The sequence below is a fragment of the Anabas testudineus genome, chromosome 16, assembly GCF_900324465.2.
Source record: "Anabas testudineus chromosome 16, fAnaTes1.2, whole genome shotgun sequence".
NCBI classification, from domain to species: Eukaryota; Metazoa; Chordata; class Actinopteri; order Anabantiformes; family Anabantidae; genus Anabas; species Anabas testudineus.
In genome coordinates, this window is record NC_046625.1 from 7,841,327 (window position 1) to 7,865,224 (window position 23,898).

General features: G+C 41.8%; 2 protein-coding genes across 6 annotated transcripts; one reads left to right on the plus strand and one right to left on the minus strand.

Annotated features, from left to right (window-relative positions):
• Positions 1-1,834: 1,834 nt before the first annotated feature.
• On the plus strand, positions 1,835-14,498 carry LOC113170059 (polycomb protein SCMH1). 5 transcript variants are annotated; one of them, XM_026371942.1, is made up of 16 exons: positions 1,835-2,046; positions 2,444-2,650; positions 3,536-3,608; positions 3,862-3,939; positions 4,220-4,290; positions 4,412-4,646; positions 4,873-4,961; positions 5,240-5,483; positions 9,238-9,482; positions 9,566-9,757; positions 10,251-10,377; positions 10,534-10,734; positions 10,898-11,068; positions 11,327-11,449; positions 13,353-13,486; positions 13,635-14,498. In XM_026371942.1, the coding sequence occupies exons 6-16, from the start codon at positions 4,448-4,450 to the stop codon at positions 13,752-13,754; spliced, it is 1,845 nt and encodes a 614-aa protein (XP_026227727.1). In that variant the 5' UTR covers positions 1,835-2,046; positions 2,444-2,650; positions 3,536-3,608; positions 3,862-3,939; positions 4,220-4,290; positions 4,412-4,447; the 3' UTR covers positions 13,755-14,498. The 5 variants fall into 5 exon arrangements, with proteins under 5 accessions (XP_026227727.1, XP_026227724.1, XP_026227726.1 ...); XM_026371939.1 differs by having other exon boundaries at positions 1,836-2,281; positions 5,237-5,483; XM_026371941.1 differs by having other exon boundaries at positions 1,836-2,046; positions 3,862-4,011; positions 5,237-5,483.
• Positions 14,499-20,687: 6,189 nt separating this feature from the next.
• On the minus strand, positions 20,688-23,583 carry cited4b (Cbp/p300-interacting transactivator, with Glu/Asp-rich carboxy-terminal domain, 4b). Its single transcript, XM_026373432.1, has 2 exons — positions 23,367-23,583; positions 20,688-22,368 (listed from the first exon to the last, which is right to left on the minus strand). The coding sequence occupies exon 2, from the start codon at positions 22,357-22,359 to the stop codon at positions 21,607-21,609; it is 753 nt and encodes a 250-aa protein (XP_026229217.1). The 5' UTR covers positions 22,360-22,368; positions 23,367-23,583; the 3' UTR covers positions 20,688-21,606.
• Between the last annotated feature and the right edge of the window lie 315 nt (positions 23,584-23,898).

Below are 23,898 nucleotides of genomic sequence, written 5' to 3' on the forward strand. Positions count from 1 at the left end.
TCATTTCATATAACAGAAAAAATGGAAGTGAAAAATCATCATTAGAATGAAGGTTTGTGAGTTTTATAAGGACAGTGAGTGTAAAGTGCTTAAACTCATCATCAGTGTTGATGTAAATGTAGTGAGAGGGAAGAAGCAAGAGTTATGTTTCTGCTTTGTGTAAAACAACACTGACCCCTAGTGACGTTGGTTAGAAGCATCCAGAATTTGCATAATGTCAGTTTGCATGCAAGTGTCACCACATTTGTATCTCTGCATAATAGTGAGTGCATAAATGTGGTAACAATACTACTGTATGCTTCCGTATGTGTAGGTATATTTATGTTGTCTATATTTATGTCTGCATATTTATTTATGTATGTGTTGTGCAGGTTACAGTGTTTTATGTACAGTCATGAGGGCATTACACTTAAGTACAGAGATTGTGTACAGTGTATGTCCATAAGGGGTGTGTGTGTGTACGTCTGTGTGTGTGTGTGTATGTGTATGTGTGTGTGTGTGCGCGCTCTAATAATGGAGCTTGGTGGACTGGGGCTTCCTTTGATGTGATGAAGGCCGACAGGCGTGAAACAGGTCCAATCAGGCGCGTGGGTGCTGCCAATTAACCCTTTTCACCGTGTGAAACCAAACATAATTGCCTGGGGTGCAGGGGGCCACTGGGCCATGGCCTGCCCAACGTAGGCTGAAATGGGCATTAACAGTGCTGCCAGGTGACCATTACACACAGCTGAACTGCTGGGTGTTTCTCCAAATCACATAGTTACAGTTGCTACACAGCCCTAATTGGCATGGCATTACCAAATGGCCCCTATTTCTAATTTTCACACCTACACAATTTATCTGGAATATCTTTTGTGATATTGTGTTGTGCCAGACATTACACTACTGCAGACACATTGTATTAAAGTGATATTTTGCTGCATTTTCACTCTGGGAATGTCGTTTGAAATGTTAAATTTCTGTATTTGTAGAAATATTCTGATGTTGCCATAAATCTGCTCAGACTGTTTGAATAATCAGAACTGGAACAAATAGTAGTTAATAACTTAAGCTTTGTGTGCACTGATAATCAAATTTTATTCATGTTATGCTCAAGGCAAATACCCCACATTTTTTGTCAAACAACCAAAACTAGAGCACAGTATGCAACTGGAGCAGGGCTCTGCACAGCAGTAATGCTGCAATATCATAAATTTCCATTCTGGTCTTCTATTTATAATCTTGTGATAAATTAATGATCATGGCTATTAACTTTGTGTTGTAAAATGGCTGCTTATTATTAATATAAGATTGTATTTCAATTAAAAGAGTTAAATAAGAATAAGAAAGTCATGTGGGCTTTGGAAATGCAACATCTGTGACACTTTTTTTTAAGGTAAGACTAAATTATATTATCAGATGTTACAAATTGTTTTGTGAGGATGCTCCTGTGATGTTATGAGGATGTGGGACTACAGAAAATAATCAGGATATGTTTGAAGATGTGTAGAAAGGGTGATGCTAGCAGACTGTACAGGGCATCAAAGTGCTGCAAAGGTAATTTTTTCCACCTTCAAAATACGGGTCACAACTCTTTGATCATCTTTAATATGCTCCAGATTTTTACTCCTTTAACATAGGCTGTCCTAACTGACAGTAGGTGTGCTGATAGTGCAGTTTAAAAGATAACAAACCCAAGACGATTGCAACATTAAAAAGACAAAACTAAAAAAATCTATTTATCACCTTTCATGTTTGTTTGTTTGTTTCCCGACACGCTTGAAACACCGTCGCTTGGCCGCCAGGGGTCGCTGATTCCCCCGGCTCCCTCCTCCAGTTTGCCCGCCTGACTGACTGACTGCCTGCCCGACAAGAAATGTTGGCAAAACACCCCCTCCTCATCGTGTAGAGAGAAAAAATGGCGGACAAGCGCTAAATCCACACCAGAAACAAACACACACGTTACAAAGCAAGGCAGACATCCTCGGATACGACCGAGCAGCGCCTCCCTTCAGGCTCGGCTCCAGCGTTGAACCCAGATTAGCACTGGCTAGCCCCAGTGCGCTGGTATGGTCCCGTTTTGCTAATGCTAACATTTATAATCAGGTCAACGAGCTAGCGAGCCACACAGCATGCTAAGCTAACAGACTTGGCAGTGGGCATGTCTCTGTAGCCGTGCGTAGCATAGCATGCTGCATGTGGTGTCTGCACGGCTGCACGGCTGCTTCACAGCCAGTCGGTGGTGTTTTAGTCTGATTTACACCCTTAGTGGTGCTGATGTTGGCTGAATACGTGCTGCGAGGTAAATGAGCGTCCATGCAAATGTAGTTAGCACATGAGGAGGTGGAGGTGGTGGAGGTGGTGGTGGGGGGAGCTGCGTGTGGTGTCTTTGTGTTTTCAATGGGGCAGAAACGGACACAGGGCGCTGCCTGGATGTCAAACAAGTGCTGCTACGTGTCCGCAGGTCGGCGACAGGAGGTGAGGTGTGGGCTGCCCGCGGGTCCTGCGGTCCGGGGTCCGTGCTGTCGCTCTCCCCGCACTGGGAAAAAAACACGGAGCGGGTCGCTTTAACGTGGACGCCATCCCCCTCGGCGGAGGAAAAAAAAAAAAAAGGCGCACTTCTATTGAAAAGCAGGGGAGAGACGCAGCTGAACGGTTATGAAGGCGTAAGGTAGGCACTCCTCTGCGAACAGCACCTTCTTTAAGGGACATTATGGGCTGTCCGCCATCGCTTTGTGTGTCGTGTGTTATGATAAAGATGAAATATCTTCTGGGATTATTGTTATGTTCGGCCGATAGTTAACAAGTGTCTCTGTCATGTTGCTGCTCACATGTCCTGTATAACTGTGTCACTAACTATCTGTTTATTTGCTTTTATGTTTAACTTTGATCTATTATTGTCGCAGACTTGATAAACAGCCGCCTGAAGCACTTGTTTATATAACTTTGACCTCTTGACCTGTGTGCGGTGAGACCACTGTTTGGGTTTCAGGGGTCACTCAGCTTCAAAACATGTTGTCCTCCTCCTAAACCTCTCTCTTATAGACAAAGATAAAGTTTTATCACAATACTTATTTACATAATTGACCATATTCCATGGGAAGAGGTTTTTATTGTGTATGGGATTATATTATTATTATTAATAATATTATTATACCAAGTTAAAAGAAAACCACAATTTTAAGAGTTGTTGATTCACCTGTATGTTGATTTTTTAATTTGTTATAACGAGAACAGTCTTTTGTTCCTTCCATATATCAGTTACTGTCTGCACATACAATCAGAAGAGCAAGTATTTTGATCTTGAAATTAATCTTGGAGCATGAATAAAGTAAATGAAATCCATATGCGCTGCGCTGTTGGGATGATCTTGGACCTCCTTATTGAATTTTCATGTGCCTGCCTCCCATGACAATCCCCTGCCTGACGTGAGGAGATGAGTCATCTGACCGTCTTATACATATTTCTTTTATCAGTTTGTTCCGGTGCTGTCTTTAAGCTGTACAGCCTTGATACTGAATGAAACATTCAAACCAAAGTTTCTGGTTGTGTTTAGAGTGGGAGCCAGTGTTGCATCGTGAGCTTGGTCAGTATTGTTGGAGCATGAGGAAACCCTGTGCCACAGAAGGGTAAGAATAGATTATATCATTCATAGTATTATAATAATAATGTCCTTAACAAACACATGTCCGTCGTAGGTAGAATATCAAATTAGAAGTATGTCAAATATTAGTTCATTCCAACTGATGTATTAGTTGTTTCCGTGTTAGCAAATTTTCCATTCATGTTGGAGCAGAGGTTGTGGCAGGTATTGCCAGGTAATGACTGATGATGAAGTCGCCTGTAGTTGTGAGCTTATTCTGTCTTTGTTGGCTCTTCCAGCTATAGAGTGGAAAGATGCCAGAAGGATCAAGCATGCCCGAAGTGGACGGCCGTCCCGGGTGCCCTCACAGTACCAGGGTAAATAACCCTCAGCAGCCACTGATATATGAAGTTACTCTGGGCAATTCCAGCAGGAGACTGTGTCCAAGGGTTTGCCTCAGATTTCTTTCATTACTTAACTTAAATGGACAAATTTGTTCTAGCTGTTGAAAATAATCCCCATGTTTATTTTTCTTACCTATTGTAAAAGATGGCATTAAAGGAAAATGTGTAATGACAGTTTACCCTACTAGATAAACACATGTTAACACTTAATCTATTAATATTTAAACTCTTTGTAACGCTTGTTCTTCTGCAGGGCACTTCAGTTGGGATAAATACCTGAAAGAGACGGGTACCGTTGCTGCGCCTGCATCATGCTTCAAACAGGTGAGTAGATTGAATCTTTATGACACATATTTGCACCATCCTCCTCTCTGGCTACTGTTATTTTACTACCACTTTCTAACTATGGCCTACAACATTTGCAAACACTGTCACCACCATCTAGAGTCTCACACCGCCAGTTAATGAGTTCAAGGCGGGGATGAAGCTGGAGGCCCAGGACCCGCGGAACACCACATCCACCTGCATTGCCACAGTAGTGGGCTTGACGGGCTCACGACTGCGGCTGCGCTTGGATGGGTCCGACAACAAGAACGACTTCTGGCGTCTGGTGGACTCCTCAGAGATCCAGCCTATAGGCAATTGTGAAAAAAATGGTGGCATGTTACAGCCGCCACTTGGTAAGTTTCACATTACGTGCTGACATTTATCATTTTGTCTGAAAAACATTGTTGAAGGTTTTTATAGTAACTTTATTTTTTGATTTTGTCCACTAGATGTCAGTGACTGAAAGCACACAATGTGAATGTGTCAGTTTAACTAAACAAAACACTTCAGAACATTTTCTATTGAGTAAAAAGACTTATTTAAAGCTGGCTTATTTCTAATAACAAATGTCTTCTTCAGGTTTCCGTCTCAATGCGTCCTCTTGGCCCATGTTTCTTCTGAAAACATTGAATGGGGCTGAGATGGCACCCTCCCGCATCTTTCACAAGGTACCTGTACATGCTCACAAGCTCAGCGTGCTTTGAAAAACTTGCTCTCTTATTAGACCTTTAAATTGCGTCTTCGTTGCTTATGTGTACTAGAGCTCAGTAGGTTCTTTAGTTCCAGAAAAGCTGGTTAATTTTCATAGTAATATTTCAATAAAAAAACTTGTCACTCATATGGAACATTACAGTACATTTACAGTACTTTCCTGCCACAATGCACATACTATATATGCTGACCTCTATACATGACCACGTTCCTTTCTCTCCATGCTTCCCAGCAGGAGCCTCCCGCCCCAGAGCAGAACTCCTTCCAGGTAGGCATGAAGCTGGAAGCGGTGGATCGGAAAAATCCCCACTTTATCTGTCCAGCCACAGTGGGCGCACTGCGTGGTGTTGAGGTGCTGGTCACCTTCGATGGCTGGCGTGGAGCCTTTGACTACTACTGCCGCTACGATTCACGTGACATCTTCCCTGTGGGCTGGTGTGCCCTCACTGGAGACAACCTTCAGCCACCTGGCACCAAAGGTATGAACTCCAACTGTAGTGGGAGGATGATTTTTTTTTTTATTATTATTGTTTTTTTTTTTTGTTTTTTTTTAATTAAAGTTTCAACACATTCACAATCTAATTTGCCTTTAAGCTGCCAGTATGTTTTCATCAGACGTGCATGTAAATAGGTTCAGGATGGTTTGGAAAAAGGTGCAATAAAATAACCACAACTAAGACAATGTAAAGGATGTCATGCAGTTCAAGTTCAAGTGTCAAGAGTACCCAGAATAATAAGATTGGAGATTTCTGAATAAGCCAATCCATTTAAATCCTTTGAGGATTTTGGTTTAAGCTTTCACTTGTATCAGTAACACATGCAAAAACATCAAGGGAGGTTATATAATAAAACTTCTTAGATTGTGAACTGGTTCCAGTGAAAAACTGTTCACAATGTTTTGTACCTATAGATTTCTCCTGAATTTAAATTAGAAGTGCCAGACATCAGACCATCAGCTTGGTATTGTTTTCCAGACTTCTTTTTGTATAGGATTTGACGGGCTAAAGATTGTGCAAGTATTTAACTCACATATGTGACTGAAATTTGCAGTGTGTGACTAAAAAACATTATTCCCAACCGAGTGCACTTTATTAGCAGCAGTAAGTGAGATTAGTTATTAGAGGGTGGGCTGAGGTCCTCCACACAGACAGCAGGCAGGAGAACACTCTATGTCTGTCACAACATCTGGTAAACAAACATAAACTTACAGAAAATGGTTTGTAGTTGTTTGCAACTTATTTGACACTTCAGATTTGCAAACATCATCAGTATATTTTGCTTGAAGTATTCTGTTGGTTTTAATGACATTTGCAAGTCATCAGCTGAGGTTTTCTACTGCTGCTGGTGTGAAGCTCTCTTGTATCCAGTAACATCCACTCCAGTTTGTAGAAAAGAAACATTAAAGAAGACAGGGGACACAAGGGTTATCAGCCACAAACTGTACTCCTCCTCACATACTGTGGACTCCTCTGAGTCCACAGTATGTGAAGCAGTGGAAAAGGAAGGAGGGAAATGGGGAGGCAGGACATGTCTTTGTAGCCTGCTAGTGTTTTATGAAGGCCTGGCATTCGCCCAGTTGGCATAGTCGGGCAATGACGTGGTTGGAACGAGCCTGGGTGCCCCCTCCACAGGCCTCTCATTGGCATCCTGTCTGATGAGACACCTCGGGGAGAATTGAGTTAGGAAGGGAGATCGAAACGAAGAGAAAGGTGGAGTGTTTACATTGTCAGCAGATGGTGGGAGGAGAGAAGAAGAGTAGGGAGGAAAAAGACACAAAGGAGGAGCAACGCAGAGGAAGAGTGGGAGAGGACAGAGCAGGAGGAGAGGGTGAATCTGAGGACAGCTGTGCAGACAATCACACACTTTTGACTTTCCTTTGACCAAGAGAGGTGAGTAAAGATGAATGAATTGACAGAAACGCAGTGAGAGTGGTTGATTAAAGATCTTGTGAAGACATCTTGCTGTAATATGAAGCTGGCAGCTGTGGCTTGGTGAACTCAATGAACTCGGTGCACTCGTGGGAGGGGGGAAAAACAAGGTTTGCTTGTTACATGTTGGTTTGGCTGTATTTACAAGCACCGCCAGTGATCAATGAGCATTTGGCCTCCAGCTCTTTAAACATAACCATATTATGCAGGATTTGTCCAGTTTGTCAGGGTTTGTAGTTTTTGCTTCACAGTGGCACAACTAAGAAAAGCAGCAGCAACCAGCAGACTGAGCTGTGCATTGATTGGTGCCAGAGTAAAAGTGTGTTTAAAAAATACAGTCCCACGGGTCGGGACCTGTGTTAATGAATGTGGTTGTTCCTCTCATAAATCTGTCTTGGTTTGATCCAGGATGAATACCAGTGTGTTTGTGTGTGTGTAGACGTACAGGTGCATGTGAAGCCAACTATTCAGGCTATACTGTGGTTGTTTTTCCTGTGGGGTTGTTTTTGCATGCACATGTACTTAAAGTTTTGCCAGCTGCAGTAGCAGCTATGTAAAGTACACAGTATAAATGTGGTTGTTTTTATGTATTGATGCCCTCGCTTAATGTTTTTAAAATGATCTTTTTCCCCTCAGTGGTTCATGCTTCTCATCAGGAAAGGAAGGGTGTGCGTTAATGGGTGGGAGTTAAAAGAGATAAATTTTAGGACGGTCTCACATCTGGCAGCAGACAGATTCTTTATTAGAGTTTTTCCTCAGATTTGTGAGTGTTTACACATTTTTTTGTTTTTAATCTCGGCAGTAGAGACATGGTCATCAGATCACCTCTGTCGCTTCGTCTACAATGACTCTTTTTTTCCCTTCACCTCCTTCCCTGTATCCTTTCGTCCTTGTTTTCCTTTACTTCACCTTCAACTTGGTTTCTTATGAATTGCACTTCATGCAGGTCTGTGAAGGTGCCTTGTTCTGTTTGTCTGCTTTCACAATGCAGTACTATGGTGTCTTTTGTAGCCATTATGATGATATACTTTTTCCCCCTCTTACTTTTAGTGTTGATACATGTTTTACTGTTGACTTTAATGATACTTGTGGTGGCATAAATCTTAAAGATACATTTCCCAAAACCTGGGCAGTAAAAAATCAAAACTTTCATCATGAATTGATACTGATGTAGATGATTTTATTCTTTTTTTTTAAATATATATATTTTGGGACAGTTTGCCTTTTTTGATAGTTTGAGTAACCAGGCAAACAAGAAACAAGAGAGAAAACAGGCCTAGAACATGCAGCAAATGTGTGGTTATGCAGCAAACACTTTAACCGTTCAGCTACCAGAGCACTCCAATGAAGTTTAGCATAACACATTTTCAGTATTGTGATAGAAAGTATATCGAGTACATTTGACAGTGTTTTGATCTCATACTGCAAGAGAGCGTATCATGACTAATTGTGGCTTGTATTAAACGTCCCTTTCTTAATCCAGTCACCACGTAAAGAAATCTCATTGCATACAATTTCTTAATAGTTTTGTCACTTTCTTTATGTGCATAAGAAAAGCTGCCTACACCCCATGTGTTCACTGAAAGATTGAAATTCTCAAAGTGAGCTGTCTTATGAAACAAATTGGAGCATGCCCTTCTTGATGCAGCCTCTCACCCTATTTCCCTCTCTCTACCTGTTCACTCTCTCACTATGAAGTGCACTTCAGTCTGAGAGATGTAGTGAGCTTAAAGCTAAGAAAGGAAGTTCAAATGAGGAAAATGGTTTTACTGCTGAGAATGTTTGACCTTGTCTGCTGTTATGTGGCTGTTACATGCTGTGAGTTGTGGGTTGAACAAAATGAAGGATTTGTGATGCCACAATTTGAGACTGAGGAATGTATTTATAGAGTATGTGAGTAATGGCAATACCTAATCATCCTTATGCAAACAGGATGTGTGATATGCCTTCTTTTTGGTTGACTGCATTTAAGAGTCAGATGGGGACATTGCAGCCAGCAGCACAAAGGCTTCTTTGATATGTGCAGTTTTTTTCAAGCACCTGACCCACTGCTGTGTGAAAATCATATGTGCATGCAACAGATGCAGTTAAGTGTAGTTAAGCTGATTATTAAATGACAACATCTCCTAATAATAGATTTTTTTAAACATGTTTTTGTAGCGCACAAATTAAATTTATTTCCCACTGACTTTTTGGGAAACCTGGAGTTATAGGTCTTAATTTGCTCTTTTTAACTGCCATGCCAAAGCTTTTTCATAAACTCTCATTCTCATTTTTGTTTTTCTCTTCATCTTTGCCCATGCAGTAGTGCTGCCTAAGAGCCTTGGGGCACTGACAGAAGGGAGTGTGGAGAACCCAGCCATGCACCCAACCCCCACGGTGGGAAGACCACCAGGTCAGAGAGGACGTAAGCCAGGCCGCAGGAAAACCAAAGTGACAGGGCCCTGGGGTCAAAAAGGCTCAGTGCTGGGACCACAGAGCATCCAGTCAGGCAAAGAAATAGGGCCCATCAAGATACCCAAGAAAAGAGGGCCCAAGCCCGGTAGCAGGGTAGGCAAAGTAAAGTTTTATATTTCAAACTAAAAAAAGTTGACCTCATTTGACTCTGTGTCTCCTTTGTGCCTTGTTTGAAGTTGGGCTGGGCAAAGAGAGCTGGATGGCTTGAAGATGCCATGGCAGGCCCAGGACGGCCAGTGACAGGCCCAGGACGAACCAGGGGCAGACTGCCTTCGAACTGGGTTCAAAGGATAGCTCTGCAGCAGGCCCAGTCTCAGGCAGAACCTCTCAAGATCCCAAAGAAAAGAGGACCCAAGCCTGGCAGCAAGGTATTGGTCCTGTTCACACACACTATCACAGGCATTAGAGGATCAGAAACCATGCATTACAGAAAGAGGAAACCTACTGGGAGTACTGTAGGGTTCAAATTAATACCATACTGTTTGTTTTTTTATTAACTAAAGTGGTTTGAGCTGGTTTCCATTCCAGTGTCACCAACAAAAACAATGTAGCTGTCCACAACAGATCCTGGCAGCAATCCAGTTTGTACTGTATCCTGGCAAAGTTGGTTGCTGCACTCATCAGACCCCAGTGATGTAGTGAAGAGAGATTAATGTACTTGGCATGGTCCAGAATTTGCTTTTGATCTTGGTTTTGTTTTCCAATGTTCTTTCACTGAATGCTGAACACTTAGTTTTATAAATTTAGAAATGGAAATAATGACTTTGTGAAGTGCATCGTGGGAGTAATGTCTGATGTCGATGATGATGACCAAGTAAAGAGAAAAACTTTGCATGCATTAATACCTGTTTTTGTATCCAGAGAAAACCACGTGTGGTTCCTAATCCAGTCCCCACGTCTCCCACCAGCAGCACCCCAGAGCCTGACACGAGCACTGTGCCTCTGGATAATGCAACCATTCCCAACTCTGCGTTACAGGCTCCCACAGGTATGATATGTCAACACAAGTTTAGGAAAAATACTGTACATGGCTTTGTGTTGTTAGCACACTGTGATGCAAAACCCCTCAGTTAAAGCAATAGTTAGTTCTAATGGAACAGGTAATCCCTAAAACCTGCGACCCTCTGCTTGTTTTGTTGTCTAGTTTGTGTGTACCTAAACAAGTACGGCAAGGTGGGGCCCCATTTGGACCAGCGCCGTATCCAGCAGCTCCCAGACCACTTTGGGCCAGGTCGGGCCTCTTCTGTGCTTCAGCAGTGTGTTCAGGCTTGTGTGGACTCTGCCCACAACCAGGGCACCGTTTTCTCCTGCCTCAAATCTGGACAAGGTGGTGAAGTAATTTCTGGTGAGAATTACACTAAATTTTAAAACAATTCACTTATTGTTCATTTATTTTGGTGATCATCTATTCACAAAATAATAGACTGGTTATGAGTTATAATAGGTTTTAATTGATTTACCTAGCATATCATTAAACAGCATTTGATCTGTTGTGTTGTCCTGTCTAGCCTACTTTGACCAGCAGCAGCACACCCTGACGCTGCCCACAGTCAGCAGTGTCACCTACGTTCTCCGCTTCCTGGAAAAACTCTGCCACAATCTTCACTGTGATCCCCTGTTTGGCAGCCAGCCTGTTGCTAGGGGAGGTCTGCATTACGGCAGTTACACCTACACCACAGGTTGGTGTTGTTCATGACTTCATTTTGATCATATTCAGGAGAAACTATTGCTGCGTTTATGCCAATACAAATAAACTATGTTGTACAAAACATGGGAAGAGAGGGGGGAAACCTAAAATCCTCCTGCTAGAGTTTAGATTGCTAAGCTAGCTGAAATAATGAATTAATTGCTGTTCAAAGGTAAAATTGACACTGTATCTTTCACATTAGCCATATCAAGTGTTTATATTGTCTCTATATGTTCTGTCCTGGTTATAGAGAGGAGAAGTATTGGTGACAGCCTGACAACAGGGCCAGGCCGGGGCACCAAGAGGTTCCTCCAGGATTACAAAAGTCCTCTGCCCCAGAAACTGGCCAAACTGGCCCGTCACTCCGTTGATGGTTGGTACAGTTTGAATCTTAATAACTATGTATTGTTGTCCTCATTCATGTACCACTAGAAATTACAAAAATTGAGTTACAATGGTAGATGGAAGCCACTTTGAGTCAGTGTTAATTTTGGCACCTGAGTTTGATTTAGTCCAAATCTTTTAATGAATATACATACTCATCAGGCAAAACGTCGTTGTCCACTACCGTTTCTACTCTCTGCTCACTCAAAAATTTAAAACCAACCTCTTACACACAAACACAACTTTTCCAAAAGAACCAGCTATCTGAATGGTTCTTTAGTTTCCACCGCCGGAGTGGACACCAGCGATCAAATTTAAGTTGTTTTTATTTCTCGAGCAAACTACTCTCGCTTAGAATAGGCACAGAAAGACTGGTGATGAGCTTTTGGCACCAGCTTCCACCAAGTTTGCAATATAGCAGCTTTAACTGTATCGCAGCGTGTGGTAAACTGGTGAAGAGTATGTCTTGTTGGCTTTCCCCACGAAAACACAATGCAACAACAAGGTCCAGCACTTTATTGGCCACTGAAAAGTGTTCAAAGTGTCGTAATGTTTCACGGTTTAGCTTATGTTGTCTTAAGTTGTTCCTTAGCTTCAACTTAAATTCTGGCTCTCTCTATTCTACAGTTTCAACTTTACTCAGTTCCTGCCTATCTGATCACACCCTCAGAGCATGTTTATTTGGCAGCTCAAGATCTTAATCTAATATGCCTTATTTAGCCATGGCATTTATCATTTTGGTCTTTTATAGAGTGAAAATCTTTAGCGCAAATGAATAGGTACTGAGCATTAGGACCTTTGTGACCATCAAGATGGCAACATAAAACCTAAACCTGACCTGTAAGCAATAATGTAGTAGGGGTGAACAAGTGCTATTCAAGGACTGTCACACAAAAATAATAGAGTGGTTCTGGTCCCTCCAGTACCTTGCCAGCTTGCTCTACTGGGAAAGTTTAAAAACCACCTGACAACACAAACAAACTCAGCAAATCAAAGCTAGTGATGTTTAGATTTCAATTGAAAAGAATCAGATGGTTAATCTGGCTCAAACATCGAACGTAGGCATCGACACAACTATCAAATTTAAATTTTACTGCATTTGAGTTCAGTGAATTTAAGTAAATTAAACCATATACGAAGTCCCCACAAGGTGCTACTGTAGCAGGAGCGAGGGAGTGCTGAACAAAGGATCAAACTAAATAGACTCGGACAAGCTATTTGTCAAACAGCTTATCAATCAGCTGATCAATAGAGGTAAGAGATAAACAAGGTTAAAAGTGAGATAAACAGGGTTTTAGAAAAAGATGCACCCATATGCCTAGGGAAACTCCAGCCTTTGTAATTCAATGTATTTATTAATTTATGTTTAATCTCTAATAATTTTCAGGTTGTATCTTCAGGTTATGAACATCAATTAGGCTCCCATCCAAAACTGTCTTCTCAACCTCCTGAGTTTTAGTCATTCACTCATATGTATTGTCCTTTGTTAGATAACATTAATATTTCCTGTATGAGTGGTTGTTTCTGTTATTTTAATCCACCTAATACTGGGAAGAGCAACTTTAATGAGACCTGGACCTACAGCACTATTAAAAGCTATTTTGCTGTGGACACCCTGGGGCTTAAAAAAAGAGTTCAAAAGGTACTTTAGTTTATGTCTATTCAACTTAAATGCTCGTGTTTAATTTTCCTTCATATCTTTCATTCTTTTTTTCTTAAATTACATTCAGAGTAATTCACCTGCAGAGACTCTGATTATATAAAAAAATAATAATCAGATATTGTAATCTCTTTATTGCTTTTTAAATTATTCAACTGGGGTGTAGATTAAAAACAGTAGCTCAAAAGTAGCTGTAGTTACAGAAGTATGAGTTTCTGCTCGTGTTTCCTAGGCTCAGGCAGTTTCAGTGAGAGCCCAAGGCCCAGTGGTCAGGACCCCAACCTGTGGACAGTGGAGGATGTCATGCAGTATATCAGAGATATCGACCCTGTTCTGGCTCCACATGCTGACCTTTTCCGAAAACATGTAGGTATTCACTCACAATGGTGAAGATGTTCAAAATAACGGTACTTAGCTTTATAAAATATGCATTAAAACTTTGGTTCCATGTAGCTCATATACGGAGGCTTCAGAAAGTACTACTTTTACTTTACTTTTCCTCTCTTTGCTCCAGGAGATTGACGGGAAAGCACTCCTGTTGCTGCGCAGCGACATGATGATGAAATACATGGGCTTAAAGCTCGGCCCGGCCCTCAAACTCACCTTCCACATCGATAAGCTCAAACGGGCTTAAGGTAGTCAGCCAATTGGCTGCGGCCTTTCAAAGGACTAATCTCCAACCCCCCTCCCTGTTCTAGGATCAGTATATCATGCACTACATTTTGGACACTATATACTGACCATTACATGTAGCAGCTTCCATCAGATGATCATATCTGGTATTACATACCCTTATCCTGACCTCAACCAATGAGGATGATTTATTTTGTGTAGCACAATCCAGCCCTAAGGCAGCATGGGATATGTAGGATCACCCACTTGTTCATTATCTATTTTGCATTTCGCTATAACTTGAAGAGTCATTTGTGGCCATTTTAACTGTAAACAGATTTTATGGCCTGTTTTTATTATGTTACATCTACTCTGTACATTTCACATTTTTTACTTCGTGAACATATGAACTTGTATTTTTGCCTTTTTCAACAGTTTGTGTTGGATATGCTGAAAGTTAGAAAACACTAAAAGAAGAAGAGAAATCATTACACTCATCCCAATAGTTGGGAATGTTTCTGATTAATGCCTCTGTTTGAGGCGCAATTTTGCAACTACAACAATGTTAATTATAGGGAGAAAAACATGTTTTATGAAAGGAGAAAAAAAATTTATTCTGAAAATACTGCCATGAGGAAATTTCTGTCTTATTCTTGATGTTGTTTACAATGCCTTGTCTTGTCTTTGTTATTTGTACTTTTTTAATTTTTGATACTATATTATTAGAGTTCCTACATGGAGAGCCCTATCATACTTAACATTGTTCAATAAATATATAATAATTCAACAGTTGTTGTAGTTTTGTTCTGCATGTATCTACAGTTTGAGGTTAAATGTTACAGATGTTTTGTTAAATTAGGACGTTTTCTCCCTCCTTCTCTCTTCTAGGGTTCCAGAGGACCTTTTCTATAAGTAGACTCATATGACACACACATATGTAGCTATGATGAGTGTCTTAAGGTTGTAGAAGGCATTTGAACATTGTTTTGCATGTGGGTTAACTACTTTTAACTAATTCATTCCTATTTTTAGGAGCCCTGAGAGGCTTTTGTTGATTTGGCTTTCATTGACAGACGTTCAACAACAGAGGGCAGCAGAGCTTGATCTACCCTTCTACATTCCTGTCTCCTTGCAGTTTCTCCTTGGGACTTGCAGACATGCACTACCATGGGTAGCCATATCTCCATCTGGTAGACTCAGCATGATAATCGCTGACATTTTTCTACCATGTAAAGATCATTTGTGGCTGTTATTTTGTTCTACCATTGTCAGCATTCCTGTAATGCTGTGCCATTTTTTTAAAATTCTGCATTATTTAAACTCCTTCCTCTATAATTATGTGTATCCATTGTTCTTGCTGTTTCTGGTAAATATTGTTGTCATTGTTTCTACCGGTACGCGAGTGGGCTATTAGGCTTGTGGGTGACAAATGACTTGCAACTATGCACAAGACAGAAAAATCTAACCACATCCTCTCAGTGAAAACAGGAAAACCTATCACGTATGGTTGAAAAAAAAAAGTGACCAAACCCACTGATTTTAACTGACATGGATGATTATGAAAGCATGTCTCTGTGAGCATATGACACATACGCACAATCTATGCTGTGTTTGTGTTATATTCAGGCATATGTGATGAGCTTAGGGCTCGTGGCTGATGCCAGTGCTTGTTGATGTGTAATAGTATCCAAAAGTAGTGTTGTGCATAAAGGCAGTGCTATTTATAGATATAACAGCCCCTTGTGCCACGTATTGTGTTTGTGAAGATTGTGAAGCAAGTGGGATTTTAATCAAGTGCCACGTTTCTAGTGCAGATAGAGCAGCAGAATATATAGCATGGCTGGCTGGCTCTTCTGAAAACATACAAACAAGATACTCTTATTGTTATGACATGCCATGTTATTAGGTACTTTCGGGAAAATCCTACACTTAATATTTACCAACAACAGTGAGCAGAGCCCCTGAGTCATCTATTTTCTATGCTCCAACAGTTGCATACAGAGTTAAGCATTGAGACAGTTTCAGTATGTATGGGAGGAAGTTTTGTGGGCATGTAGATCAGTCAGAACTGTAAGAAAAAAAAAACGACTTTCTCAGATTTTTGCTTCAGGTGTCATGTTGTGGCACAGAAGTGCCATATTCTGTGCAGAGCCAGTCTGGCATGTGTGCAAGTGTGGGCACAGTTAGAACCAATACAAAAATAAGTTGCTCAGTCCACCACCTTCTCTCCAGCTGATTCCAGCATTCCCAGCATGCCTTTGGGCTTTCAGAGGAGGTGTTTTTTTTTTTTTTGTTTTTTTTTAAGTGTTGTGAATGTCTGGGTTTGCCTGTGAAGCCCCGAGGCCACAGAAATGATTGTACTTGAATTTTTCTCTCAGGTTGATCTTTGGATCATTTTCCAGATTATGCATAGTTCTCGTTTATAATGCATGTTTCTGTCGGCATTAACAAATGCCTCAAAACTGAGTGCATAGGATGAAGCTTATTGTGTGGGTGTAATCAGCATGTAAGATTTATTATGTTGCATTCTAGGGAAACCATTGTTTTTCTGAACAACAATGAAAATTAATCACAATGCAGGGTTTGAACATGACATCTTGGATGATACCATCTGCTACAAACCTCGTCTTGACAGCTCTCACACAGCCTACTGATGGTGTAGACTAGCTAATGTCAGGATTTTATTGCAAAGAAAATGTTGGTCACACGGCATCGCATGCGTTACCCATTCATGAGGAGAAAAAAAACACAGCTGACATGTATATACACACACACACAGTAGAAACAAGATGAACCCCAGTTGTAAAATATAGCAGTATAGGTGAAAATTGGTCTACACTGACACAAATTAACAATTAAAATGCATGTGTGTGTCATTTTCCTTAGCATTTATAAACACCGCTTTTTACTGTATGTAGGTTTAAGCACTCAGGATACAACTTGTAAAGCCGAACAAGGACTGCTCTCTTGTATTAATTCCACCCCCAGCCTCTAGCCTTGTCTTTGCTTGCCACTGCCACCAGATTAGCATGCAGGCTTAAAGCCCTGCTCACAGAGACACTGGGTACAGAACATAGCCTCCTAATACTGTTTCCCTGTGTCTCTTCCAGGCTGAGTCAACCAATTTTTCCTGCTCACGTTTAACGGGTCTGAGTCTGGACAAGAGCTTAACACAACAATACAGTATAAGCTGCAGTACAATATTTCCAGTCAAAATACTTGGTGAAGCTCGTGTTGTCCAATGTTTTGTTTTTGACTGTCAAATTTTGGTGCAACATTATTTTGCATGGGAAGACAAAAATTGAACAATGGAATTTCTTAATTTATAGTGTTAAAGGTCAATATTATTTCTTAGAGTTACTGCGACTGTGTCATCTCTTTGTTAAATGTCAGTGTTTCTTCATAAGCTGCTTAGCAGGTTTTGACACATTGGAGTGCCAAACAATATTGCAAATTGATTTAATTACCTCTATGGCCAAGATAGTTTGAAGTACATGCCGAAACTCCTTACATATTGCAATTGATGCTGCCTATCATAATGAAATAAGGATAAAAAACAGACTTTTACTATCTACTGGATATGAACTGACACTGAACTTTCTACCACTATTGTGAAACCGCAGCGCTGCTCAGTTTAGCTCAATTGTGTAAATCACACAATCCTTAAATATTTACCACCTTTAGACATTGCTGGGATACCTTGATGTGCTCGAGTCTGCTTGACAGAGTAGTGTCAGCTGTGTGCAGGAAAATAAATTATTTACACCCCCTCTCTTTACTTCAAAGAGCTGGCAAACCATTCAACCCCAGATTTGGGGAGGGGGGTTGGAGGAGGTGTTGCTAGTCACTAGGCAACCTCTATGTCACCTGCCCTGACATGCCAGGATCAGCCACTTACCTCTGGAGGCTGCATGCGCAGCGTACATGGCTGCATTTAAAAGCCTCCTCAGCAGGATTCATATGGAAAACAAACCAATTACGGAGACCTGAAAGTGTGGGGTTATAGTGGAAACAAGTGTTAATATATTGCTTTTCCCCTCGTGCGGAAAACAGGAAGGGTTTTGTTGCTTAGAATATGCTGAGCTTCACCACAAAGCCCAGGAGCAGACTCCAGCAGTGCAACATGATGTTGTCCAGAGGATGCCTATCACATTGAAATATCTGATACGTTTGCTTTTTTTATGAGGGGGAACTGCAAGCAAAGGGAGGGAAGAGCAACGTCCAGTAAGACTACTTGTCAAGTGAAGATAGGTGACTGTTCGGCTAGAAAATCAGGAAGTTGGGTTTGAGCAACATGTCCACTGAATGAACCCTGAGGGAACTGCTGGGTTTTTTTACCCCCTGCTAGCACACACACACACAGATGCTCACACATCATTACATACAACCCACTCCACTTGGCAAAAAAAGTCCAAAGTCTCTTTTTAAAGCCAACAAGTTCAAACATGTGCCCTCTTCACACAATATTCATACAACACAGATTGAAACGTGGCCCCGGCTGTCAATAAATAACTCAGCCACCCCTCTGGGAAACTCAGGTTTTCGTCGCACGTTGTTTCTCACTTTCACTGTGTATTTCACTCTTTGCTTTACAGTTATTCACACCGGGGGTTTCTTGAAGTACTACTTACTTAAACTTAGCACTTCAATGACAACTACTGCTCGGTTTAGTCATGCTGCTTCAAACGCACCAAAACAAAAATACTAACTTATATTTTCTGGATTTTCTTTTTTCATTTATATATGTATATTGTTTTTTAACCTACAAACTGTGTAGCATCAATCAGAGTTGAGAAATAAATCCTTTATCTTCCCCTGGCTCCGCACCAATGTTGAGGTATCCCTTTTAGCCTGTTTGATCAGGTTGTGTGCTCATGCTGAGTATGTGTGCGTGTGAAGACCTGGCCATGTGTGACAACAGCAAATGACCATCTATCTGTCTTTGGCGGCAGGTCCTCAGATTATCACAAGTTCAGGCATGGCACCAGCTGGACCAAAGCCCGGGCAGAGAAAACTAGACACTACTAAATGCATAGACATATACAATTCATATACAGGTATGGGGCAGAAGGGAGGAATGTAGCCTGGATACCATTTAGCATACTACGTGTGATGTTTGTTAAAGGGTTTTTAATGGAATCATAAAAGTGTTGTGGGAAAACCCAACCAAGAAATCCCCGAAGACAACAAGAAAAAATCCCTCCATCTAATTTCTAATTGTAAACTGGAGATATCCTTACATTTTCTCTCCCCCTTCTTATCTTTTGACTTTTTCACTTTGCCTGTCAGCCTCTATCAGAATGTGGCTTTTGGTCTCTGACTTATATTGAGAAAGCAGCAAGCTGACACAGGAAGACAAAGTCTTGTGTTGAGCAGTTGCTGTGGGTGGGCTGAAAACGAGAGAGTAAGAGAAAGAGAAGTAGCTGTAAACGGCTGAGTGTCCCACCCTGCTTAGCCTACGTCTAGACTGGCCTCTGAGAGGAAGGTAGCAGTCATAACAAGGGATTGCGAGAGCAAACAGGGCTGTTTGCCGTAGTTAGACATTTGTCTATGGAGTCACAATCAAGAAACAAAACCTCTGCATTTAATTAGGGCTAAACAAGGAGCTCACAGTGCAGCATACAATTATGAGATATATGGGGAGACAGAGCTCTGACAGGGTGCCAGCATGCCCCATGTGTCACACAGCAGACGACCATCTCACCAGATTGGCACTGGGCGAGGGACTTGCAACCGTTACTAAGCACTGTGCCAAGGCTGTTGGCCTACTTTTGAGCCATTCTCTCAACAGTGTCAAGCCAAGAAAATCCACTCACACACCCCTAAGCGAGTTGTTCTTACTTGAACCAAACCTGCACTTAAGGCAAGGATATTTGACTTTGGATGCTCCTTTATATCAGAGCACTCTTTGGACAGATGGAAACCGATGAGGCTGCATTAGGAGCAGAGATTGCTTAAACAACAAGTGATAAGCAAACAATTTTGCTGGTTTCCAGCAACTCCAGTGTTCTCATTTCCCCCTTGATACTCATGATGCCACTAAAGGTGCCTCTGTTGACAATATGAAAACCTAAATCTGGTGATGACATTCCCAACATGACCTCAATCAAGGCTTTTCATAGACCAGAGGCACAAAACAATCCAACAAACTCAAATCTCTTTACACTCATTTCGTAATGATTACAATTAGGAGGAAAACTGGTGCACTCTTCCAATTGGCTGTGGTGTAGACAGGAGAGGGTTTGTTTTGAATTTGCATAAGTCATTTATTCAGGGTTATTGTTTGAAGACAATTGTCTCTTTTCTCTGACCATCCTTTGGGTGAGCTGGGAAAAGGCAGCACTGTCTTCCACAGCCAGGGCTTATAAGCTTTAAGTCACTTAAACCCCCATCAAGGTAAGCATTCCTTGGTTATTTTCACCTCCCCCACCCACACACTCACACACTTACTTTACTCTTTACACTCAAAACAAATGTTTGGGGGGTGCTGTGGAAAAAACAGTGCTATTCATACAAGACTTTTTGTAAAACCCAGCTTTGCTGAAATACTTTTCCCATTGTTGTTTCGTGACATTTTTAACCACCTTTAAAGTCCGCTCGTGGCACGTGTTCAGTTAATCACCAAGAAAGAAATGTTAAATTGTAAATCCCATTTAGATAAAAGCTGCCTGAGATGTCATATCAGAGATATACTGATATGGTAACCAGCACAGTAATGTGATTATTGTCGTATGCCAATCGTGTTCCTATTAGTGACAATGTGCTTATTAAAGAAAGGTTGGCTACTGAAAACCTGAGAGATCCAGAGTGGATTTCCTTCTCAAAAGCATAAATATTATATATCTTTAAACAAGAAACTGAGGGTTCCCTGCACCCACAGGTTAATCTAAGCACTTAGATAGCGCTCCACTCCCTGGGGGAAGTGCTGTGCAATGAATGGAAAAGCAGGCCACACTTCTATCCAGGCCATCTTTATTGATCCTCAAAACCCCTTTCACAAAGACCATCCCCCCATTTTGACCATAAAAAGGGGACATTATAAACAACAAATAAATAAGAATCTGCATGATTAAGGCGGTTCTACATCTCCAATAGAACACAACAGTGTGGACATGTTGGAGTTATACAGCTTCATACAGAACAAGCAGTAGATTTTTGAGAACATCACATCTAAAAAAGGCAGCACTTTAACAAAAGTGAACCATTTGGATGAGATTCCTATTCCAATAAGATAACATTGTACTTTTGTCATGTCTCACTTTTATGGTAGTATGGTAGTAATCCAGGCTCTTGTTGACTTTGTCATCTGAGCCTATGTTTAATACTAGGCCAAAATAGAATGAGGGAAAGATCATGAGCAGAGAACTTAAATTTAAATTTCTCCCCATCCTACTCTAAAAAAACAAAAATAAAAAACAAAACAAAAACATTAAAACCACTTGATTCTCAAAATGGAGAATGTGGCTGTTCTTTATATCAGTTTTCTCAGATAGGAATAAATAAATACACCTTTAAACTGGTAAACTGCCATGGAGTCCAGGCTTGGAGGCTACACAGTGTCATTGCATTGTTCGGAGTGGCTTTAAAGAATTTCAGCATTTCGTTATTACATTCATGTCTGGGAAATGGCTGAAGTGGAACTAGGCCTTAATGCCAGCCACCCTCTGGCCACTAGCTCATGTGAGCCTTGAGCACTGTGCATTCACTGTGGATATCCAGCGTCCTCTTTTGTGCCCCATCTGCCGTAAATTGGCGCGGTTGTACTGCGAGGCACCCACAAAATAAAAAGTGAGAGATGCGCACCATCCATCCACCCTGGACAATTCCCACTCTTTTTTTTCCTCCATGTGTGCCCATTTGAAAATCAGGTCCTCTCAGCAACTAACGGTGCTGGGCTGTTGTTTACTGACAAAGTCTGAGATGAAATCAAACTCGTTCTGGCCCAGGAAGAGTTCTGGCAGCTCCTGCACTCGATCCAAGCCCAGCTCCATAACAAGGGAGGTCAGGACCTCCTCGTCAATCATATCCGCATCTATGCCATTCAGGGCCAGTGCCGGTCCGGCCATGTGCTGCATGTTTGCCAGCTGGGCTGGGTTCATGCGGTACTGGGTTGTGGGCCCCATGTGGTTCCCACCCATGGGCCCTAATGGGTGTCCATGGTACTGAGTGTTTAGTTTCTGCAGCTGCATGCTGGCCATTAACTGCTGCGATGTTAAACCTCCATTCATGAATTGCTGCTGCTGTTGCTGCTGCGGGTGCTGGGCTTGTTGCTGGTGCTGCTGTGGGTGCATGTGATGCTGCTGCTGCGGGTGATGCTGTTGCTGCTGGGGCTGGCCATTGTACATCATGTTACCAGAGGTCATCTGATGGTGACCCATCTGGGCCCCGTTCAGCTGTCCATTCATGGGTCCACCCACCATAGCCTGCCGCTGCCTCATGGCAGTCTCCATGTTGGCTTGGCCGCCACCATAGTGCATCATCTGGCTACTGGACATCGCCCGTATGCCCTGCTGGTTGGCATGCTGCTGGTGACCTGCCTGCAGGCCACTATTCATGCCCATCCTGTAACTGTGGAGACTGGCGCCCGCTGAGCTGTGATTCATGGGCATCATCAGATGGTCTGCCATACCTCCTGTCTACGAAGAGAGAGAGAGGACACAGTTAGGACAATGCAAGACGCAAACAAGATATCTGAAAGCAGTAAAAACAGGCTGGAAGAGGTGCATCATCAGACTGCCGTGGGAAATATATGTTGAGGTGCGCTTCAGTGTGAAGCAGAACATCGGTTAAAATTCACTATATTAGTGGTAACACTGCCATGTGTGAAATATGCAGTGAAATAGATTTTACACTGCTGTGGTCCAAACCAATTTCATACACAGCCAACTGACTTGGTGACCACACTTCACCTCAGCTGAAAAGAAACAAAAAATACATCCTTTTTTCTTGAAGTGTCACAGTTCCACCTTTAATCAAACCACTGTAAACGCTTCCGTCTGCAAAGGTTTGTTCTTTTGCGTATTGGCGTAACAGTGAAAACCTCACTGGTGTGCTTTAGTCCTTCTCAAACCTCCCCTCTTTGTGCCAAGGAATGAACGCCCAGGTTCAACGCTCGTCCCTACATTGTTTGGGTTGGTTTTTCAGCTGGGTGATACGTGCACGACGGGAGCGACAAAAAAAAAAAGAAGAGGAAAAAAAAGAAAACGCGTGCATCACGTAATGCATCGCTTAAATCCGATCTATGCTGCATGTCAGCTGAGGCTGAGAAATCAGTTACATTTTACGCACGTAAGGTTGCAACAAAGAACACTGACATCATGCAACATCTCCCCAACAGCTGAATCACCACATTTTGCAACAAGGCGCACGATCCAACACAAAGGCTTCAGCTTTTTTTTTTTCCCCCTCACATGATATCGCATCGATGTGTTCAAATGTTAGTGTTATATTATTGTTGTGGCGTTATCTTATTTTGTTAAGCTCGAGTTTGAAACAGGGGGGGGGAATGCAAACAATGGAGCAGCAGCAGCAGCAGCAGCCCCTGAGACCAACACAGACCCAAACCCCTATTCTCAAACACACAAATCCGACATTAAAAAAAAAAAAAAACCCCAAACAAACAAAAATCACTTACCGCTACGTTTTCACAAAGTTGCGTGACTTTTCCTTCAGCTCCGTCTTTTGTGAAACAGTTCTCCTCAGCGATGCGAAGCTCCTTTAAATTACAGTGTGTATTTCCAAAGGGTTACGCTTCATGCTCAAGCGAGGATGGTGTGTGTGCACAAAGACTGCCGCATCAGATCTTGAAACGACTGCCTATTTTCTGGGTCAACTCAGGGATTATGTACATCTAAAAAGCTCAGAGAAAGGCAGTCGGAGAGAGGTGGAGCCTCGGTCCTGCCTCTTCTTTGTTCCTATTGGCCCTACTTAATATAATTGTGCATGGGCGTAGAAAAACGGGGCTGCTGGAGAACAGCGACACAGTAGCCAATTGAAATATCCTCCTCCCCACTATTTCTTTTTGAAAGAATATTTGGACATCTTGTTTGTGTTGGGTATCTGATGTGCTGCTGTGTTTTGATATAGCAAAATCAAGGTTGTCAATAAGGTAGACAGATAGATCCTTGCAGACATGCATTGCTGTGGTAATTCTCCTTCTCAGTATC